The sequence below is a fragment of the Helicoverpa armigera genome, chromosome 2, assembly GCF_030705265.1.
Source record: "Helicoverpa armigera isolate CAAS_96S chromosome 2, ASM3070526v1, whole genome shotgun sequence".
Lineage (NCBI taxonomy): Eukaryota > Metazoa > Arthropoda > Insecta > Lepidoptera > Noctuidae > Helicoverpa > Helicoverpa armigera.
Genome location: NC_087121.1, coordinates 10,415,126 through 10,431,910, shown reverse-complemented (window position 1 = coordinate 10,431,910; position 16,785 = coordinate 10,415,126). Strand labels below are relative to the sequence as shown.

At 40.3% G+C, this 16,785-nt stretch overlaps 1 protein-coding gene across 4 annotated transcripts in view; it reads left to right on the top strand.

The window, feature by feature from the left end:
- Positions 1-16,785, top strand: part of LOC110378209 (dynein axonemal heavy chain 3) — a 59,825-nt gene that overhangs the window by 28,847 nt on the left and 14,193 nt on the right. For all 4 annotated transcript variants that reach the window (XM_064039767.1, XM_064039763.1, XM_064039762.1 and 1 more), the window contains 26 exons: positions 1,990-2,196; positions 2,566-2,637; positions 2,710-2,853; positions 3,360-3,545; positions 3,905-4,131; positions 4,930-5,110; positions 5,459-5,606; positions 6,125-6,213; positions 6,523-6,636; positions 6,972-7,097; positions 7,626-7,786; positions 8,199-8,342; positions 8,753-8,872; positions 9,155-9,320; positions 9,698-9,950; positions 10,303-10,429; positions 10,690-10,801; positions 11,163-11,276; positions 11,909-12,086; positions 12,541-12,645; positions 13,105-13,266; positions 13,732-13,918; positions 14,244-14,364; positions 14,852-15,019; positions 15,398-15,633; positions 16,134-16,317. In XM_064039767.1, the coding sequence (XP_063895837.1) occupies positions 1,990-2,196; positions 2,566-2,637; positions 2,710-2,853; positions 3,360-3,545; positions 3,905-4,131; positions 4,930-5,110; positions 5,459-5,606; positions 6,125-6,213; positions 6,523-6,636; positions 6,972-7,097; positions 7,626-7,786; positions 8,199-8,342; positions 8,753-8,872; positions 9,155-9,320; positions 9,698-9,950; positions 10,303-10,429; positions 10,690-10,801; positions 11,163-11,276; positions 11,909-12,086; positions 12,541-12,645; positions 13,105-13,266; positions 13,732-13,918; positions 14,244-14,364; positions 14,852-15,019; positions 15,398-15,633; positions 16,134-16,317 (4,032 nt within the window). The remainder of the gene's footprint in view (positions 1-1,989; positions 2,197-2,565; positions 2,638-2,709; positions 2,854-3,359; positions 3,546-3,904; positions 4,132-4,929; positions 5,111-5,458; positions 5,607-6,124; positions 6,214-6,522; positions 6,637-6,971; positions 7,098-7,625; positions 7,787-8,198; positions 8,343-8,752; positions 8,873-9,154; positions 9,321-9,697; positions 9,951-10,302; positions 10,430-10,689; positions 10,802-11,162; positions 11,277-11,908; positions 12,087-12,540; positions 12,646-13,104; positions 13,267-13,731; positions 13,919-14,243; positions 14,365-14,851; positions 15,020-15,397; positions 15,634-16,133; positions 16,318-16,785) is intronic.

Below are 16,785 nucleotides of genomic sequence, written 5' to 3'. Positions count from 1 at the left end.
CTAGTTAGTATTATTTCAAAAATTTATGAAAAGTATATATACAAGGAAATAAGCAAGTATATAGAAAAAAATAATATACTCGTCAATGAGCAAAAGGGGTTTAGAGAAAAACACACCATAAATATGGCTATATACGATTTCCTGTATAAAGTCATAACAAATGTCGATAGGTCTAATCCTGTCTGCACAATATTCTGTGATATGACCCAGGCATTTGACCATGTAAGACACGATATTCTGTTAGACAAATTGTACTCATACGGAATTAGAGGCAATGTTCTACAACTAATTAAATCATATTTGTCTGAAAGGAAGCAGATTACCGAAATAAGCTCCATTAACATTAAAAATAAGTTTGAAGAAGCTTCTCAATCAGAGCCACGCATAGTGAAATACGGGTTCCTCAGGGTAGCGTGTTAGGGCCACTACTATTTATAATATATATTAATGACCTGCCCAAATCCATTGATCAGCCCGTTACACTTTTTGCCGACGATAGCACTGTAACAATTCAATGCAACAATAAAGGAACATACGATAACGATATTAATAATTCTCTTTCAACAATAATTAATTGGCTAAACAATAACAATTTAAAAATTAATCTTAATAAAACAAATGCAATGCACTTTAAACAACGTACACGCAGTGATAATAACCCTAAAGTAGTTTATAACAACAAAACCATAGAAGAAGTCACCACTACAAAATTTCTTGGTATCACAATTGACGCTAAATTAAACTGGAAAGACCAGGTAGAAATACTTAGCAAAAAAATTTGTAGCTCAGCATATGCATTGTATAAATTAGCACCTTTAATCAATATTAAATCACTTCTTCTAGCATACCACGGCTTAGTTTCATCACACTTGAGATATGGTATAATCTTCTGGGGCAATTCGACTGACAGGGAAGCACCATTCAAAGCTCAAAAAAGATGTGTTCGATCCATGTTTAGACTTAAGCCAACAGATTCATGTAAACCTTATTTTGTAAAGTATAAGATATTAACGATGCCATCATTATACATATTAGAAGTTGCTATGTTTGTAAAACAGAATAAACATTTATTTTTAAGCTTTAAAGAATTATCTAGCCGAAGTAGACGTGATAATACTGTCCTCAGCTCAGAAAGTGCAAACACGGCATTAATGAGAAAAAGTATATTCTGTATGGCACCCATTATATACAATAAACTGCCAAAAAGTTGGAAGGAAGAAAATTCTCAAATATTTAAAAAACGACTGCAGAAATTCCTAGAAAAGAAAGCATACTACAATATCTCAGAATTCTTAAATGATAAAGTAATTGCTTGAAACTTAAGACTGTTTTGATAGTAGATTATTTATTATATTTTTAACCTAATTTTAAGTAAAATTTCAAGAATGTTCTTTATTTTAAATTTTGCTAGTAGCTTATTTTTATTATATTTTTAACCTAATTGTAAGTAAAATTTTAAGAATGTTCCTTATTTTAAATTTTATTTTTTTGAATATTTGTACGCCTAAGAGGCCAAACATGAATGGTAACTTTATTTTCTTGTATAACAACCTGCATAACTATATGTACACCCATGTTTTTTACAAATAAAGTATCTTGTATCTTGTATGGTAATTTGGAAACTGACATATATTGCTGATTGGGAAACGTTATTTGGTGTCTCGTAGGATATATTTATTTTCAGTGGAATTTGTCAGTGAATATGCCAACGATGATATTATAGTCTTTCAAAGTGCGGATAAATATGGCAAATTCTTACCAACTGAAACTGTCAAGCGTCTGTGACATGATGTTTATGTAATATTATATACCTAGACAGCCACGTAATCATAACCCTCTTGCCTCTGTTCCAATTTTATCTGCGATCATTGATCTGACGTCATCTTACAAGAAAGTGTTTTTTTTTGCAGCCATATAATTTTTCACACAATCCATCCATCGTTTTAATTTCCCTTTCCTCTTAACTCAACAATAAAATATTGTAATCAGGTGAACGACCTAATAATCTTGACAAACGAGAACGCGTGCTTACGCTTCTTCGTGAACAAGATGGTGAAGGCGAACATTCCCATACTGATCGTGGGTCCGACCGGCACGGGCAAGTCCTCCATGGTGCTGAACTTCCTGCTGGCGCTGCCCAAGGAGAAGTACATCACCAACACCATTAATTTCTCTGCGCGGACTACTGCTAATCAGGTGGGTTTCAAAGTTGGTAAAGTTTTTGAGCTATTTATCATGTGAAATCACTCATGGCCAATCCATAGAAAGATTAAGCTATTGTAAGGAAACCCAGCTGTTGTGTGTGTTGTCAATATCGTGTTTATTCGCGCACCTAACGTGAGAACCCATGCCATCTTTTGCAAAAAGACTCATTTCAGGGTTTCACACATATTTTAATGTTTGTGGGGAATTTTGCATGACTATAAAATTCACACGATAGAAAAACACCCTTAGCTAGGTTTACTTATCACGACTGAAGTCATGACAAATAGTACCCTGTCATAATATTGCTCGAAACCATTTTGAACTTTCACTATTAAAAGAATTATGCTGTTTGTGTTTCAGACACAAGACATAATCATGTCGAAAGTAGACAGAAGACGAAAAGGTGTTTTCGGTCCTTCTATGGGCAAGAAAGTGAGTTTTTTTTAATCGCACTTTATTTAAATGATTTTGTTGTACCTTAATATTTTAATGTTTTTATTACAGTGCGTATTATTCGTGGATGACCTGAGCATGCCTCAGAAGGAGCAGTACGGTGCTCAGCCGCCGTTAGAACTGCTGCGCCAGTGGATCGACCACGGACACTGGTACGACCTCAAGGACATGGTCCGACAGGAGGTCGTCGATGTGGTCTGTACTTTGCACTGTTTATTTACAGAAATATAATATTGTGTTTCCTTACTTTACTTTCTTCAAAAGATGAATAATCTTTGAAAATTAGGAAAGAATATGTGTAGGTAAAGGTCTTCGTTCATCTTTCACGCGTAAGCGACTGGATGTGTTTTGACGAAACTTGACAGTGGTAAACAGTAGCTTTTTTATATACCTACCCAGAAGATAGTTTTCGAATTATGGTTAAAAATTTTCTTCCAATCCTACTTATATTATAAATGTGAAAGTTTGTCAGAATGTATGGTGTTTGTTTGTTATTCAATCACGCAAAAACGGCTGGACCGATTTGATTGAAATTTGGTATGTAGATAGGTGATACCCTGGATTAACACATAGGCTATTTTTTATCAACATACCACGCGGGTGAAGCCGCTGGCGGAAGCTAGTACCTCATAAAGTATTTAAAAGACTAACTATTTGTATTCCTATTCCCCATGGTCATTCCAAAGTATCTGGTTTTCCAGCTATTTGTATCAGCGATGCTGCCCCCTGGCGGCGGATCCAACCTGATCTCCTCCCGCCTGACGCGACACATGCTGATCATCACGGTGGACTCCTTTGAAGATAACACGCTCAACAAGATCTTCGGCACCATCATGGACTGGCACTTCGCTAAAGGTTTCAATGATGCTCTGCAGAGGCAGGCTAAGGTACGCCACATTTTGTTAAGTATCTATCCTGTACAATGTGTTTCAATAGGCTTTTAGGTCATTTGTAAATGATTCATAATCGTATAGGGTAATCAGCAGACAAAAAGTTTGATAACCAGTCTTACCAAGGGGTGTCAGGTTTACTCGGTAAATGGTACTAATCTGCATCCAGTAACGTAACCGGCACCAAATTAGCAGTGAAAAGTCTAGGCAGATGCAGGATGATCGGACATCTAATAGAAAAAGAGCCTGTAGCAGCAGCCATGAATCCTGGTTTCAGGTTGCATAGAAAATGCCTCCGCGAGAGAAAAAAAAACATTTAACCCAGTTTCTTAATCTCTTCTCATCTTCCCCACCAGTCCGTAGTAGCAGCAACAATGGAGGTCTACAAGGCAGTGACCCTGCAGTTCCTCCCGACCCCCAGCAAGTGTCACTACCTGTTCAACCTTCGAGACTTCGCGCGGGTCATCAAGGGAGTCCTGCTGGTACCCTCCACGCACATGAAGGAGCTCAACAAGCTCGTCATACTGTGGATACATGAGGCGTATAGAGTGTTCTATGATAGACTGGCTGATGATGCTGATCGGTAAGTTTATTTAGGTGATAAAAATGTTTTTTCGATCGTTTGGGACTTAGGTGCCGTCGAGTATGTCAAAATTATGAAGCTGGAATTAAAAGTCAGACTAGTTTAGTCAAAAGTCGTGGTGGCCTAGTGGGTAAGAACCAACCTCTCGAGTATGAGGGCGCGGGTTCGATTCCAGGTCAGGCAAGTACCAATGCAACTTTTCTAAGTTTGTATGTACTTTCTAAGTATATCTTAGACACCTTGGCTGTGTTTCGGATGGCACGTTAAACTGTAGGTCCCGGCTGTCATTGAACATCCTTGGCAGTCGTTACGGGTAGTCAGAAGCCAGTAAGTCTGACACCAGTCTAACCAAGGGGTATCGGGTTGCCCGGGTAACTGGGTCGAGGAGGTCAGATAGGCAGTCGCTTCTTGTAAAGCACTGGTACTCAGCTGAATCCGGTTAGACTGGAAGCCGACCTCAACATGATTGGGAAAAAGGCTCGGAGGATGATGAGTTTAGTCAAACGATCGTAAAAAGCGGGGGTTTTTGTTCATGAGGCAAGGGCTCGATCATAGTTTTTCTTGATCCTCAAAATGAGTATGAAGCATGGAGACAAACGCTTTGTAAATTTAACGTGACATTCAGAAAATAGAGACATTCATAAGATGACCCATGATGTAACATTCAGTATTTGTTGCCGTTGTTCAGTTAGCTTCCCATCGATCATTGTAATTGTGCGTCAATAGATAGCGCTTTCAGCAACGATCAGTTTCTCTGACAAACCTTCGAATGTTCTTAACCCTGTCTTCTGTCTCCAGCAACAAGCTCTACGACGTAGTCTACAAGGCGGTATACAACAACTTCCGCGTGCACATGGACGGCGTGCTGAACGAGATGGGCTACATCCCCGAGAACGAGAAGTGCAGCAACAAGCACGCCTGCAACATCTTCTTCGGCAACTACATGGAGCCCGATGCTGATCCCAAGATATACGATCAGGTATGACATAGAAAAAAATTGTAGACGTGCACTTTGAACTGTAGGTCCTGGCTGTCGTTGAACATCATTGGCAGTCGTTACGAGTAATCGAAAGCTAGTAAGTCTGACAAGCTAAGATCAGGGGTGTTGGGTTGCCCGGGTAACTGGGTTGAGGAGATAAGAAAGGCGGTCACTCCTTGTAAAAGGGCACAGCTGTTCAGCTTTATCCGGTTATACTGTAAGCCGACCCCAACATAGTTGCAAAAAGGCAAATATAGGCCGAAACTCCTGTAAATGTGGGACGTAGGTAGCAAAGATTTATAATCATTTTTTTTCCAAGTGTTAGTATAAATAATACTTTATACCCAGGTACAAAGCATAGACGACATGACAGCTAAGATGGAGTATTATCTAGAAGAGTACAACGTGGTGTCCTCTTCGCCGATGTCCCTCGTCATGTTCAGATACGCGCTCGACCACATCTCCAGGTGTACCCGCGTGCTGCTGCAGGATAACGGTCAGTTTCAGTTCCCGCACCTGGATAAACAGTAGCCTATATAAAATTTTAGGAAAAAATATGCAGAGTTAATTCCGCGAGACAATAAATTGACACTCGGCGTTGTACTACGTTAATATATATGTTTTGCTATGTGTATGGTATATAAGGGCCAACTTACATCAAAATCCGTCAAGCCGCCTGTCCGTGAAGAAGTAACAAACATACCTAAAGTAGTAGGTAGTGTGATGTTATGCTCACGTCAAATAACTTTTCTTCTTTAGAGTTAGACATTTGCGGCCTTTCTACAAAACTTTTAAACGTCAGCGTCAACGTTTTGACACATGGTTAACTTTTTGTATTAAGACCATTGAAGTCATGTGCATGCGTAGTAAGTTCATGTAATTTAATTATCGTGAAGTCATAAAGTTACTTAAAGAAAATTTAAAAAATAGCGTTAATTATTATTTAAATTCAAAATACACACAGATGAAAAGTGAGTATTGCTACTAATGTGTTAAGTATATAAATGATTTTAGGTAATCTGCTGTTGGTCGGCGTTGGCGGCAGCGGCAGAAGCAGTGCCGTGAAGCTAGCTGCCAGTATATTGGAGATGAATGTCGTACAGGTCAGGTTTAACATAGCTAACTGGTATTTGCGATATTGTATGTTTTGCACACACACTTGTCAAGATTCGTCATCTCTAAACAAAAAGTTAGGGGATAGAATTATTGTCTATCTTTCTCCATATTTCTCTGTCTCGTCATATCGTCTTTCACACAATCCATTCATCGTTTATTTGATTGTCCGCCCTCTTCCTCAATATCCATCCACGTTCACGATCACGAACTTCCTCACAATTTGATCCTCATTCCACCATATTATACTGGTTATTCAATTAAAGTTCTCTCAATTAACCTTATGTTATGACTTACAGATAGAAATATCTCGAGTGTACGGCCAGAATGAGTGGCGCGATGACATCAGGAAACTGCTCATGAAGGCCGGTATTATTGGGAAGCCTCTAGTCTTCCTCTTCGCTGATAACCAGGTAAAATTGTCCTTTGTCTCTTTAACCTACTTGAAATTAAATTAAAATTGCATTCTAATAAAAAAACAGTATGAATGGACATGTCTAAATTATATTTAAAAAAATGGCACAAATTGTGATTTGAGCTCGTATCTAAACAATAATGCACAGGGACCTTCGACCTTTGAACTTAAAAAAACACTAACCGTTTGTTGCAGTCTTAATTGAAAGTAAATAATTTTTTTTTTGAGCAGTAAAATTCCTGAGTTAAGCGCGTTAAAAAAAAAACTCCTCAGTATGAATATTTGTATCCTAATGTATATGTCCTCTAAATCATCATCATGTAATGTCCCCAGATAATGTACGAAGGCATGGTGGAGGACATCAATATGCTGCTGAACACGGGAGACATCCCCAACCTGTACGGCATGGACGAGAAGGTCGAGATCCTCGACAAGATGCAGACTGCCGTTAGGGAGGCCGTGAGTTAATGATAATTTTAAAAAAATCATTATATACCGAACATTTGGTAAATCAGTGCTCATGATGATGATGATATGGTGTTATCCCTCATTAGGGACATAGACTCGCAGCACTTGAGCTCATGATTAAAAAAGTTTTGGAGTAGTGTTTGTTTTTCTATAGTCATTGACTAGATGTTCTTGTAACACCCACGTCCCGATAGGAATAATACCAAGACCCGAAAATAGTCAAAAACTATCTCTCCAATGCCTTTATCCAATCGGCTATGTAGTGTCATCATCATCCTCCTGCGCTTATCCCAATTTTATTTGGTGTCGGCTATGTAGTGTCGCTATGATAAAAAACGTACTCTAAAATCGAAATAATGTCACGAGTTCATATTTGCTATATGCCATCAAATGACTAGACATTGACTGATCTAACTATTTCATCATCATCATCTGCCTAGTCTTTTTGCCAACAATTTTGGATCGGCTTCCAGTTTCAACTGGATGCAGCTGAGTACCAGTGTTTATACTTCTTTATAGGGTAAAAAAATCGAGACGACCCCACTAGCCATGTTCGGTTTCTACGTGGAGCGAGTGAAGGCGAATCTGCGCATCGTGATGGCCATGTCGCCCATCGGAGACTCCTTCAGGAACCGGCTCCGGATGTTCCCCTCGCTCATCAACTGCGCCACCATCGACTGGTTAGTAGAGGTTCCATAGATTATACGTGTGATAGTACCACGGAGAACAAAATGAGCCGAGATGCCATAACGGATAATCTACTAAGAAAATAGCGCGCCAAAATGCGGGTGAGCGGGGAAAGAGGAACGTTACTGTTTTCGCTGTTATACGCCTGCTTTATACCAAAATAAGAAAAGTTTTACCAAACATCGTTGACAGATGTCTCAAAGAACCCGAAAGCCTCAAAGACAAAGTCATTTGACCTAGAAGAAGACGCCTGACCTGCCTGCATTATGCCATCTATGCTTATATTCCTCTGTGGTTTGAAGTTATTGATTTCAGATCCATTAATGCCGTTTCAATGTCAAAAGTAATTTGAACAGCACAGAAATCCTGATAGTAAAGTTTTATTAAGCTATTACCTGTGTCCAGGTTCACAGCATGGCCGCCCGAGGCTCTAGAGCGCGTGGCTCACATGTTCATCTTCAAGATGAAGGACGTGGAGGACGAGCTGCGCCTCGCCTGCGTCGACATGTGCCAGCTGTTCCACGTCACTGTGGTGCAGCTCAGCGACAGGTAACACTTCCTAGGACCTAGGAAATCAAGCTGCCGGTCTTTTAGACCAAATTATAGGCCACTGCCCAGCGGTTGCCTGTGATTCTACTCACGTAAAATATTGCCTATCTCACTAGGAGATAGTGTAGCTTTTTAACAGGGAAAGATTTTTTTAAATTAGTTCAATAATTTCGGAGCGCTTAGGGTATATTACAAACAAAAAACGTTTGCATAACAATATTATTGATATAAACATTGCTTTAAATATATATCAGCCATATAAACTGCTTAACAGCAGTACCCTTTTGGCAAATTACTATGTCAACTATAGCTTTGTTTGCATTGTAAAATAATTCAATAAATCGGAAAAAAGACCTCCACCAAATAACTCACATATTTTCTTTCTCCCAGACAACTTCTCTTCTTCCCAGATTTTACAAGGAACAGAAGAGAATGGTGTACGTGACGCCGACCAGCTACTTGGAGCTGATCAAAGCGTTCATGTCACTGTACGCTATGAAGGTCAACCAGATCACCATGTCTAGAATCAGGTAACTTCCTAATTATATACATTAAGCTTATAAACTAGTAAGTGATTTCCTGTTAAAAACAAGATTCCGTCAGTAGATGCACCTGTGTCTGAGGAACTATGTAAACTTCTCGTCCCTCAATGGGGATAAAAGTCCTCTTCCGCCGGGGCTTAACCTACCTTTCATCCAACTAACAGCCAAATTGGTTCATCCAGTCTTAGCTACAAGCAGTATTACCAGTATTACTAACATACTTTTCTGACTATCCATAAGACATGAGGCTACTTTCCCCAATCCCTCCAGATACGAGACAGGTCTAGAGCAGCTGGACTTCGCAGCAGGCCAGGTAGCCGTGATGCAGCAGAACTTGCGAGACCTGCAGCCACTGCTGGTGGAGACCTCCGACAAGACTGAGAAGCTCATGATCAAGATCGAACAGGATACCGTCGTTGTGGAGAAACAGAAAGAGGTTAGTATGATAAAAATATATTTGTATTCAAATTTGTTTGCAAACTAGTTTTAGAATGTTAGGATATAAAAGCCATGTGTTTTTGCTAATTCCTCTGCATCACATATTTTCTGTAGGTTTATAATATCATGGGGGGATTCAGGTCTAAAAAAAGTTTGTGGGTAAAGAATACACCATTACCATATCCGCCAATTGCCATCCACTGCTGAACGGTAGTACATAAGGGGAGTGAATAAGAGAGTAAGTGAAGTACATAGAAGTACTTTTTATGAGACAATATACAGTTGTGTACATAATTGTCTTAATAGAGAGAATACATAAGGGACTACATAGGTTACGAACATATGAAATTACAAACTCGAATTTTCGCCCCACAGATAGTAGGAGCTGACGAGGCCTTAGCAAATGAAGCGGCTGCAGCAGCCCAAGCCATCAAAGACGACTGCGAGTCAGATCTCGCTGAGGCAGTTCCAGCGCTTGAGGCAGCGCTGAACGCGCTGAACACCCTGAAACCCGCTGACATCACGCTCGTCAAGTCTATGAAGAACCCCCCCGCGGGAGTCAAGCTGGTCATGGAAGCTGTTTGTGTCATGAAGGGGATTAAGGGGGATAGGAAGATGGATGCTAATGGTTTGCTCATTTGGTAATAATGGTAGCTGTAGACTGTTTTTGATAGACATAGTTCAAAAACTCAACTCAAAAACAAAAGACAGCCCCTAAAACGCCCCCCCCCCCTTTACTTGCTAGCTAGCTTGCGAAAAGTATGTGTTATGGAATTATTTTTCTTTATAATAGACTGACTGTTCCCGTTATGTGTTGTAGTGGTCAATGGAGGATAGTAACTTATCCCAAATGAGAAATATTTTTTTAAATCGAGTCTGTTGGAGCCCTTGTGGGTTGCAAAACTACAAAAACAAAAAATAGTCTTTTGCAATTATTTCGCTTGTCCGCTTAATGTAAGCTGTACCTGTGTGTATTTCAGGCAAGCCTTACGAGGACTATTGGGGTCCATCTCAGAAGATGCTTGGAGACATGAAGTTCCTCGAGAGCTTGAAGAACTACGACAAGGATAATATACATCCTAGCATCATGAAGAAGATCAGAGATAAGTAAGTTGGCTTTCTATCTGAATTCAATATGACCTCCCAAAAAGGAAATTCTCAATTTTCTATATTTCATGTGACGGATGAAAAATATCATTATCTACTTATTTTGCTATCACACACAATAAGCTACAGATCAGTACAGTTCTCGTAAATTAACTGACCTTTTCTGAAGTCGGCCAAGAGCAATAGCAGCTAACTTCTTACAAGCAAAGCAACTTGACGAAACCTTACAATATCCAGTACATATGTTCTCCATATGGCAGGTATATTCCTGACCGCGAGTTCGACCCAGCAGTGATAGCGAAGGTGTCGTCTGCCTGCGAGGGTCTGTGTCGCTGGGTGCGGGCCATGGACGTCTATGATAGGGTCATCAAGGTCAGTTACACCTCTAGAAACTATCAGATAGTTAAGGAACTCTTTGACACTCGATTTAATTTACATTACTGCCCTTATCTGCAAGTTTTTCATACTTTTTTAACATTCTTCGATTAAGTTTTTCACAAAATTCCTTAATCGTTTATTGCTATCCCCTTCCTCTATCTATCTGTATACCAAAGTACTTGTGTGACGTTTGATAGTAACAACAATGGCATCCAGGCCGATAGTCAGCCACGGCGGCTGTTTTCATTAAAGATATCAGCCTACTGCACAGGGCATTTTAGTGAACAAACATTTGCGCAGATACTTGCGCGCTCCCTATTCCTTCAATTAATTTCTACAAATATTCGTGTTTTAGGTGGTAGCGCCGAAGAAGGCAGCCCTGTTCGAGGCGGAGTCGGAGCTGCAGGCGCAGATGAACACGCTCAACGCCAAGCGAGCGCAGCTGCAGGCCGTGCTTGACAAGCTGCAGGTCAGGCTACATCATCATTATATCACCCCATTGCCTCCCCTCACACAGAGGATTGAGCGTTAATATCCAACATCTTCATAAATATAGGCTTTCTTTTCTTTATTATGATTTAATACAGAAAATAGTTATGTTATTTATGCACAATATTCTACTTAATCTACATATTAACAAACACAAAAACTATGTATCAAAAAAAAATATTCGCATCGCTGTCAACGGGAATCGTACCCAAACGGCTGGCTAAAAGCTGCCACGCTGAATAGTCATGCATATTTGGGCCTTTTTATGTGAAACCATCAAATGACACTTCTCGCTGAGGGTTAGCAGCGTGAGGAGGTGTCTTACTGACTAAAACCCATCATATTCCTTCGTAGGTCTTTCATGTACCAGGGCCGCAGTAACTCACGCGTACAATCATCCATAAAATATATAGGCCTGTTATTCAATCATCTACACTGTCTGGATGCATTAACTAATGCAATTTAGTAATGCATTCAATGTTTACCAGCTTTTTGCAGCCCTTCCTAAATCATAGCTTCATCTTGCCTCAACTCATGATTTTACGAATATTTGACCGTCCTATAAACGTCTTATAAGTAGTCCAAATGCAAGTTGAATTATTTGTATAACAGACTCTAAACGACGAGTTCGCGGAGATGACTCGCAAGAAGAAGGGTCTGGAGGACGAGATAGCGCTGTGCTCCACCAAGCTGGCGCGAGCGGAGCAGCTGATCGGCGGGCTGGGCGGCGAGAAGGCGCGCTGGACCGAGCTCGCCAAGCAGCTGCACGAGCTGCTCTCCAACATCATCGGTAACAGGGTCATAGGCCAATAGAGTAGGTCATCTAACTCATCATCACCTGCATAACCTTTTCCCAACCATATTGGGGTCGGCAGCTGAGTACCAGTGTTTTACAAAGAGCTACCTATCTGACCTCCTCCATCTAACCCAAATATTATACAGAGTAAAAAACTTAGAGGTTCCGAAACTACTGAACTGATTTGAAAATGGTTCCACTTTTGGAAAGCTATCCGCTTTTAGCTCCCACAGCACACAGGTGAAGTTAAACTGTTCATTAAGAAGTCTGAGGTGTAGTTTAGAAGGCTAATAATTGGCACTCGGTAAGCGATCTACTGTAGTTTTGCCTCTGGTTCAGTCAGATTAAATCATTCCCATCAGCTAACTTTGTTACTTTTATCAATCCATAATTTCTATGTAGTATTAAAAAAAAGTGTTTGTGAAAATAGGTTGGTATGGTCTTCCAGGTGACGTGCTTCTGTCGGCCGGTTGCATCGCGTACCTGGGTCCGTACACCGTCAACTACAGACGCGAAGTCATTCAAGTCTGGAATAAGAGAGCCAGGATACTAAGTAAGTATAAATATGAAGATTACTAAAAGTTTGTTGTTTGATACAGATTTTTATGTATTACGTAAAACTTTTTTAAATCTAATTTAATGCTAGAGCCAACCAGCAGGATTTGTTTACGTGCTCGCTGAATGTCTTCACTGTAGTCGCTAATGGGGTGATAAGTTACGAATTTAGTTAACTATGGAATAGGTTAATTTGTTATTTTATTTTAGTTTATACATAACAAGAAACTATCTGCCGCATTAGGCAAGTCCTGTAATGGTAAATTTGAGGTTTTGTGTAAATAAATAGATTTCGTATTGCCAATTACCAGCACTGCTGGATTTGTTTAGGTTTCCAATACATCGTTGTTCGTGACTTGTCAGCTAAAATTGTCCTTTTTAGCCTATTTGTGTTGGTCTTATGTAAATATATTTATTTTCTTTCTTATATAAATCTGGAGCTTTACCCATCATTCAGGGATCCCATGTTCGGAAACATTCTCCCTGATCACGACACTGGGCGAGCCTGTGGTGATCCGCGTGTGGAACATCGCGGGGCTGCCCGTCGACTCCTACTCCATAGAGAACGGCATCATCGTCGAGAAGTCCAGGAGATGGGCGCTCATGATCGATCCACAGGGTAAGAAAGAAAAAATGTTAAAAGTCAAATGTTTTTATTTCAAATAGGCCTTTGCAGGCTCCTATGAAACGTCACACTAGTTGCACGGTTGCAAAAAGTTGGGTCTCATGGAAAAGAGCCGGCAAGAAACTCCTTTAATTTTTTATTCTTAGTGGACTACTGTGGTATGGAGAAGTGAAGAAGAAGCTGACAGATTTTGCAGCTGCTTCTCCTATCCCTGGTCGAAGGTCTAAAGGCTGCTTCAAAATGTTGAGGGGATGTTGTAGAGAAGAGTAAAGAAGTGCCAGGTGTCCGAAACTGATGTTCAGGATAGATATGTGATCCAGAGTTCAGTAGAGCAGTACCTATGTGCAGTAGAATAATATAATTGCACACCTTGCAGTGAGAAGAGATCTTCTTTTTTGGAAAGACGGGTAAAAATAAAAAAGTTAATTTTACGTTTTTTTAACACACTTTTGTTCCCAGAGCAAGCCAACAAATGGGTGAAGAACATGGAGCGCGAGAACAACCTGAAGGTGATCAAGCTGTCGGACTCCAACTACGCGCGGGTGCTGGAGAACGCCATCCAGCTCGGCTTCCCCGTCATCCTCGAGAACATCCGCGAGCAGCTCGACGCGCTGCTCGAGCCCGTGCTGCTCAGGAATATATTCAGGTACATGATGTCCTCCTACGCTCCTACGCAGCTACGACGGCTGTTTTCATGTATTCCTTCACTCTCTGCTTGCGATGGGACGACAATCCGACACCACCGCAGGGAGATCAGGCGCAGGACCGACATTTACGTGCTCTCCGATTGCACGGGTGAATCAATCGCCAACTTCCAGGCTCTGGGTTGCTTTGTGAAAGTCTTCTAAAACCCATAAAGCAATTTTGGCCCGACTCGGGAATCAAACCCGAGACCGCGTGCTCAGCAGCCGCACTTGCGACAGCTAGACCTACGAGGTAGTTACCTGTATATTTCTGTTGTGTGCACATAGGTCAGGCGGCGTGGATTGCTTGAAGCTGGGTGACAGTATTCTGGAGTACAACCACAGCTTCCGCTTCTACATCACCACGCGACTCAGCAACCCTCACTATCTCCCTGAAGTTGCCGTCAAGGTCAGACATCTTCTCAACTATATATACTACTATTTTACTTGAATAATCAGGCACTTGGGGACTTGTTTTGTGCGATCTTAAGTTCTTTTCTTTGAGGAAGACTATAAGAGCTTTCGTTTCTCTTAAGAATAGTTTCTCCTAACTTTCTAGATGTGCCAGACACAGGGATGTCAAGTCTTTCCTCTTCCTCCGAGCCTTTTTCCCAAACTATGTTGGGGTCGGCTTCTACACACACAAACACACACACACAGCACACACGTGCGGCACAGGGATGTCAAGTATTTTAGAATTAATTATCAGTTTCATTCTTATTCTCTTTCATCTATATATCTCATATTAGCGTAATATCGTAAAATGCAACAGATTGTAATTTTTGTAAATTGTAATTGTAAATGTGTGGATATCCAAGTCGAACCCGAAATCTATATTTTTTTTTTACGTATTACCTGTAACTTATTAATGGTGACCGGACTGCTGATATTTTTAGGTAACCCTGCTGAACTTCATGATAACCCCTCAAGGGTTGCAAGACCAGCTGCTGGGCATAGTGGTGGCTCAAGACCGGCCCGAGCTCGAGCTGAAGAAGAACCAGCTCATCGTAGAGGGCGCCACCAACAAGAGGACGCTCAAAGAAATCGAGGATAAGATACTTGAGGTAACATTTTTACTGTTAAGTATGCATGAAAAAATATTAAGAAGTAATTATATATTCAAAGAAAAGGTTAACCAAATCAATGATTTTTTTCTAGTATAACCTAAACTATTTCATTGACTAACCAAACTTCATGATTTCCAATTTTATCACGAAATAAATACCAAGTGCCTAAAGATGAACTTTCTAGCCTCCTTTTTGCCCATATTGTTTACTCGAATGTCCGAATTGCAATTTTATATTTTGACGACTATGCCAAGAGGGCCCATATATACCCCAAGCCGCACACTCAAACACCCGCTGAAAACTAAAATTGTCTTCAGCGACTCGCGCAGTATACCAAGCCATCATTAACACTAACCACAACCACCTCCTCATCAGGTACTATCATCAGCCGGCAACATTCTAGAAGATGAATCCGCGAACCTCATCCTATCCTCATCCCGCGTGCTATCCATCGAGATAGAAGCCAAGCAAGCCGCCGCCACCATCACCGAAGCAGAGATAGATAAGGCCAGACTGCTATACGTGCCTGTGTCCAAACATAGCTCTGTGTTGTTCTTCTGTATATCGGATCTGGCTAATATTGATCCGATGTACCAGTATTCTTTGGTTTGGTAAGTTTGTAGTTAACTATCTTCGTCACACGCGTCCCATGGGAACTTTTCCACGGACTCGGATAAAAAGATAGCCTATATATAGCCTTCTTCGATAAATGGGCTATCTAACACTGAAATACTTTGTCAAATCAGTCAAGTAGTAGAGATTAGCGCATTCAAACGAACTATTCAGCTTTATAAAAAGTTAAAGTTGGTAAAGTTACATATTTTTTTTACATTTTGATGAGAATAAGAACGCCAATTATCAAAAGCAATCTTGTAAGTGAGCTTACGTATCGCCTTATGAAGTCTTGCATATGCGCAATGCACACAATTTGGATTCTATAACAAATAAATTAATACTTTGCAATTTTCTCCTGAAAGTTTTGAAAGAAATCGTCAAGTAAACTCTATGTAAATACTATTTTACACAAATTTGTTTTATTTATATTTGCATTACATTAAATTTTAGACAAGTTTGCAGTAACCCATACTACAGGACAAAACCCTATTTCCAGGTTCATAAACCTGTACAACCAGGCGATCATCAACTCTCCTAAGAGCGACGACCTGGACGAGCGGCTGGAGGGGCTCAACGAGTTCTTCACGCGGAGCATCTACGGCAACGTGTGCCGCAGCCTCTTCGAGAAGGACAAGCTTATCTTCTCGCTTGTCTTGACTCTTGGTATATTGAGGGCTAAGGTAACTGACTAACTTTAATCATCTTTTCGGAGTGGTAGATTTCAATAACTTATCCGTGTTTTGCTTATGTCTGGTTGGAATTTTACATTCTTTGAAATTCAAATCAAAAAGTTAAGTTATCAAAATCTGCCATAAATCAGTGGTTTTTGAGGTAATTTAAACTTCGAATTACGTTTTGAATGCCGCAGTTATAAATATCACTAATTACAAAAAAATTGCAGTCTCCACTCTAGTTATTATATTAAACTTCTGGGAACGGTTATCAACGAAATCCTGACTTTTATTTTTTTGGCTCACAAAAGTATATAGAAAGTGTTTTATATTACACTAGCTTCTGCCAGCGGTTTCACCCGCATCCCGTGGGAACTACTTCCCGTACCGTAAAAAGTAGCCTATAGCCTTCCTCGATAAATGGGCTATCTAACACTGAAAGACATTTTCAAATTGGACCAGTAGTTCCTGAGATTA